The 6,000-nt window shown below is 42.4% G+C and overlaps 1 protein-coding gene across 1 annotated transcript in view; it reads right to left on the bottom strand.

Moving 5' to 3' along the window:
* The window catches only part of LOC124596086 (retinol dehydrogenase 10-like), a 102,259-nt gene extending 97,874 nt beyond the window's left edge, over positions 1-4,385 (bottom strand). Inside the window, exon 1 of the mRNA XM_047135080.1 lies at positions 4,367-4,385. Within this exon, the coding sequence (XP_046991036.1) occupies positions 4,367-4,385 (19 nt within the window). The remainder of the gene's footprint in view (positions 1-4,366) is intronic.
* Between the last annotated feature and the right edge of the window lie 1,615 nt (positions 4,386-6,000).

A 6,000-nucleotide genomic window follows, 5' to 3' on the forward strand; every position in this document is an offset into this window, starting at 1 on the left:
TAATTTATAAATAATATCTGTTCTTTGTGTTACATCACGCTAAAACAAATGTGCAATATCATTGCGGTACGGCACTTCTGAGAACTGCAGCCTTCTGATCGACATAGGCTCGCCATCATCTATAAGATGGAAATTTCTTGAATGAATTGTTTACTCTGAAGCAGAGTGTGCTCTGTTTTGAAACTTCCTGGCTGATGAAAACTGTGATGTCCTTTCTTCCAGGAGTTTTAATTTTTAAAAAATCTTTTCTGTTTCTCTTATCAATCTTAGTGTTGTGAATCAATTGGGAGCAGAGCATTCTTTCATATGCGGAAATACAGAAGCGTCCGATCTTACCCGTCGGCTTTGACCCATGACGTCACAAATACCGCGGAAACGACTATAAACAATTCCAATATGGCGGATATAAAAACATCGCATACGTATTGTAAACACTGAAATACACAAGTTTCACAAAAAGCCTAATGACTGTAACGGGACAAGCGTGGGAAATTAGGGGTTTTTGGGTGCGGAGAAACTAAATATACAGAAATGTAGGCACCGACCGCCATTCAAAACCACGCAAAACAACGAAATAAATCAACATCACAAAACTGACCAAATACCAAAAAACACATTCCTATCCATAATCGGACACTTCCCTTAACCTATATAGCTCAACAGAACCTACCGATCACATCCCCCAATAGAAAACTAAGAAACGAAAGCTTCCCTTACACCTACATACATCGGCACGGGTCAACAGAAGCGTCCGATCTTACCCGTCGGCTTTGACCCGTGACGTAAGCGTGTTGTGGTGTGTGCCGTCATTACGGCGCGGAGTTTGATTTGCGATTGTGGCGTGTTTGTAGATGTCTTGTTTTTGTTTGTCGTGCTCTCTGGTGGTGTGTTCATGGTTTTCGTTTGTTTCGTTTGTTTCGTGTGGTGGGGTCAGTTTTCTGTTGCTTGGTTTGGGTGGGTTGGGTTTTTATTTTAGTTCAGTATTTTTTCGTTGGTGTGTGTGTGTGTGTTTTTGTATGTGTATGTGTGTGTGTGTGTGTGTGTGTGTGTGCGTGCGTGCGTGTGTGCATTTGTGTGTGATTGTGGTGGCCAATCTAGTTTGTGGAGCTGGAACTTTTTTGAGGTAAGTTCCGTTTTTTTTTTTTTGTTATTTATGTATGTTTTGTGTATTGGGTATAGGTTGGAAACATCCGATCTCACGCGTCGGCTTTGACCCGTGACGTAAGGGACCTACACATTGATCTGTAGCGTAGCCCTGAATACGAGGTTAGGTTGGGAGTTTTTTTTTGGAATGCGGCCGCGGCAGCGGCCGCCTATGATTCGAAAATATTGATTTGACACTAATGAACATGTATACGTAATATGAAGCAATTTGATGAACATATTGATCTGTAGCGTAGCCCACTTGGCACTTATGCAGTTTAGCAGGTACGGAAAAAATTTTTCATTTTTTTTCAAAATTTGATCATCATGTGTCGTTATGCGGTGGGGGGAGTCTGCAGTGCCCCCCCATCCCCCCCACAGGCTTCATTAGTGTCAAATCAATATTTTCGAATCATAGGCGGCCGCTGCCGCGGCCGCATTCCAAAAAAAAACTCCCAACCTAACCTCAAGTGGGCTACGCTACAGATCAATATGTTCATCAAATTGCTTCATATTACGTATACATGTTCATTAGTGTCAAATCAATATTTTCGAATCATAGGCGGCCGCTGCCGCGGCCGCATTCCAAAAAAAAAACTCCCAACCTAACCTCAAGTGGGCTACGCTACAGATCAATATGTTCATCAAATTGCTTCATATTACGTATACATGTTCATTAGTGTCAAATCAATATTTTCGAATCATAGGCGGCCGCTGCCGCGGCCGCATTCCAAAAAAAAACTCCCAACCTAACCTCGTATTCAGGGCTACGCTACAGATCAATGTGTAGGTCCCTTACGTCACGGGTCAAAGCCGACGCGTGAGATCGGATGTTTCCAACCTATACCCAATACACAAAACATACATAAATAACCAAAAAAAAAAACGGAACTTACCTCAAAAAAGTTCCAGCTCCACAAACTAGATTGGCCACCACAATCACACACAAATGCACACACGCACGCACGCACACACACACACACACACACACACACATACAAAAACACACACACACACACCAACGAAAAAATACTGAACTAAAATAAAAACCCAACCCACCCAAACGTCAACCCCCTCCCCCACAACTCCAAAATACAACACACAAACACTATACAACAAAATAAACCACCCACCCACCTACCCAGCCCACCCTAACTAACCACTTTCGGTCTATACATTTTACCCACAGCCCTTAAAAAAACCCGAAGAATGCAATAGCCCTCTGGGACACTCTTCCGCCAACAGTACTCATGTAAATGAGACTGAAGGTTGGAAGAGCGCCTCTTCCCCCTCCCAAGAACTGACTTAACCGCTCCCCACATCCCCTCAATTGTGTTAGTGCAAGCCCCAGTATCATAATTCTTAAACTCTAGACTGTGGTTCACTACTAAATGATTAAATCCCCTCTCACCCAACCCCCTATATGAAGAAAACGCATCTGAAACTACTGTGGACCCCGGCTCTACATACTCCTCAATTAACCCCACTAATTCAGGCTTCGACCTCCCCTCCACAACCCTAAAAACACATTCAGTACCCCCACCCCCCTGAACAACAGCCCCCCACACCCAAAGACCAGCCACAGACTTCCCCCTCCCATACTTCCTTTTACCAAACTGCGACTCATCCACCTCCACAAGCACCCCATGCCCACCCAACTTACCCCTGTACTTAATAAATTCGGAACACACCTCACGACAAAAGGAATACCAGTCTAAAACAGTCCTCTCACTCACACCAGTCTCAAACGCGCAAAAACTCTGCCCGCAACTATAACAAAAATAATACGTAATAAGCACAATCTCTCGCATGGCCAATCTAGACTTCTCGAACCAGGTACCACGCCTTACAGAACGCCATACGCCATCTTTCCGGCAACACCACATGTATCCGTCCCTGGTCCGAGAGTCCGGAACTTTAACCAATTTCATAGGTTCACCGCACACACCGCACTTCACGACCTCGGCAATTAAGCCAAATAGCTGAAGAAATTTAATCAGCTCTAAAGCTGTCTCCCCCATCATCGCCCTCAACCGAACACTGTTAAGGCGGTCTTTCATATCCATTCCTGAACAAAAAACCACAACCAAATACACTCAATAACAAACTCACCCGACGTACAGCAATGAGCATTAAATTAACCATTAACTCACTAATAGAAATTCCGCTTCAAATCCAACACTTGAGCAACAGAAAACTGACCCCACCACACGAAACAAACGAAAACCATGAACACACCACCAGAGAGCACGACAAACAAAAACAAGACATCTACAAACACGCCACAATCGCAAATCAAACTCCGCGCCGTAATGACGTCACACACCACAACACGCTTACGTCACGGGTCAAAGCCGACGGGTAAGATCGGACGCTTCTGTTGACCCTCATATGCTTCCATCTCTATTCCCCCACGAATGGCTTTTGCAATAATCACTGCTTAACTCATGCCCGTTTCCTACTTTGGACTTCATTCTCTCGAGCGGCATTTATGAGTGAAGCGTAAAAGTGGAGAAATGTTGATCAGTGTAAACTTACTGACCGTGTTCGTTGACTTCAGAAAGGCTGCATTGTAGGTTATGGAAGCAGCTTTCATTCATATTGACTGTCTAACTCGATTTTTTCAGAGGGATAACCAAGCGTGTAATGTAGGCCGGAAAGTTATCAAAAGAGACAGAGGTATCTTCAGAGAACTGACTTATTCCTAATATTTATGAATATTAATGGTTTGTTTTACAACAAAAGTTGTTAGCACAAATTGTCCACTGATGATATAGTCACCTGTGACAAGTTATCGACCGAAGAAAGCTGCACAAATGAGAATTCTTCAGAGCTTGGCAAGACTGCAGACTGGTGTAGGAACTGACAATTGGGTTTAACAGTAGTAAAATGTAATGTTGAGCAAGAAATCTAAAAATACGTTTGTCATTTATTAAGGATTAACAGGCCACAACAACTAACAGTTACGACAAATATCTGGCAAGTACAGTTTGTGAGTATCTATGAACAGTCATGTGTCAAAATCCAGCGGAAACGCTACTATTAATTACGACCCAATAAACATAATAAAAGTTGCTTTTATATCAAAGTCCGTCTTTGTGTAGAATATGAAGGCGGCCAACACTAAGAACACGGTGCAATGACAGTACCTCTTCCTTGCGCTCCATCGTGATATGCAAAGTATGACAGTTAACGCTAATGTTCAGATGAGAAAATAACTTACCAATAACTGTGGCAGTCATTTCACTGGAATAATTTAGCATCCGAAAATCTACATGAAACTGAATATATACTCTTTGGAAGAATGCAGATGTGCCAAAGATTGTAATAAGAAATGAAATATCCATGGAAATGTCAGTTATCATCAAAGATTCCAGATGATAGAAGAATCACATACATCCATTAAGACTTCACGGCAGGCCACAAAGAATCGATAATTCGAAATTTGCAAATAAAATCGATGGTGATCTCTGTTACTGACGAAAAACAATGAAAACTCAAACGGTTTCTGTGTATTAAACCAACATATGCTGCTTCTGTAACAATATTCACCCCATCTGCCGGTACTACTGAGTCGTTTTATTTTATTCAGATTTCCGCAACTTTCTCTTCTAGTTCAGGTCATCAATAGGATGCAACGGCCTATTTTGTCGTATTATCCCCTGAAATTGTATTTGAATGTAACGGAAAGCCACTTTATGTGCAAGAAGCGCAAAAAGCGCTTTTCAGAGTAATAAGACAGATTGACACGAATATTTTGTAGTGGATAGTAAATTAACAGCAACAGGCTCTTTTTGAGTAGGTGCCAGACAACACTCTTAACAGCCTTCAGTCGGTTATGGAGTACACGTTTATTACTATCGTTCGCCGGCTGGAGTGGCCGTGCGGTTCTAGGCGCTACAGTCTGGAACCGCGCACCGCTACGGTCGCAGGTTCGAATCCTGCCTCGGGCATGGATGTGTGTGATGTCCTTAGGTTAGTTAGGTTTAATTATTTCTAAGTTCTAGGCGACTGATGGCCTCAGAAGTTAAGTCGCATAGTGCTCAGAGCCATATTACTATCGTTCACGATGTGAGTTGATCATATGTGCAGAGACCTCTAAGACGTGATGTTTGACATTACTAGATAGTTTAAGAGAACAATAACATAATGTGTCGTACTAATTATTAATGTAGATGGCGTGATGTCACTGGACCAAACGAAATCTAGAAAGTACGCCAACTTCATTTACGCTTTACGGCAGTAATTCTAGTGATGAGAGCAACCGAATGAAAACAATCGATTCCGTCGGTTGTAGTCTGTAGTATCGGCTGGACTGTTCATTCATCTTTCGAGTGAAACCAGTCTGTGGGCGCAACCGAATGAAAACAGTCGATTCAGTAGGTTGTAGTTTTACGGACCCTTATATTACCATTCATTCTCCCCTTTCGAGTGAATCCATCTGTGAAAGCGACCGAATGGAAACAAACGACACTCAGTGGCGTGGAGTAGAAGAAATCATACGGATGGATTAGAAAGTGATCCTCAAAACAAATTCAGTGCGATACACAGTATCTGCAAGAATGGTTCACATTATAAAACCATATTAATTAAAGGCATGCAAAGGAAATTGATGAATGATGACAAATGTTTTCGCAAAACAATCCTTCTGACAAGTGAGTGTACACTGATGTACCAAAACATTATGGCCACCAGATGAATACCTTGTTTGTCCGTCCTTGGAAAGAAATACATCAAAGTTTTGCGTATCAGGGATCCGACAGTTTGTTGGTAGGTTTGTGGAGATACGTGGCATTAGATGTCTATGAAAGGGTCACGTAATTCGCATAAAGAACGGGCCGCTGATTTGTGTTGATC

This window comes from Schistocerca americana, chromosome 1, assembly GCF_021461395.2.
Source record: "Schistocerca americana isolate TAMUIC-IGC-003095 chromosome 1, iqSchAmer2.1, whole genome shotgun sequence".
Lineage (NCBI taxonomy): Eukaryota > Metazoa > Arthropoda > Insecta > Orthoptera > Acrididae > Schistocerca > Schistocerca americana.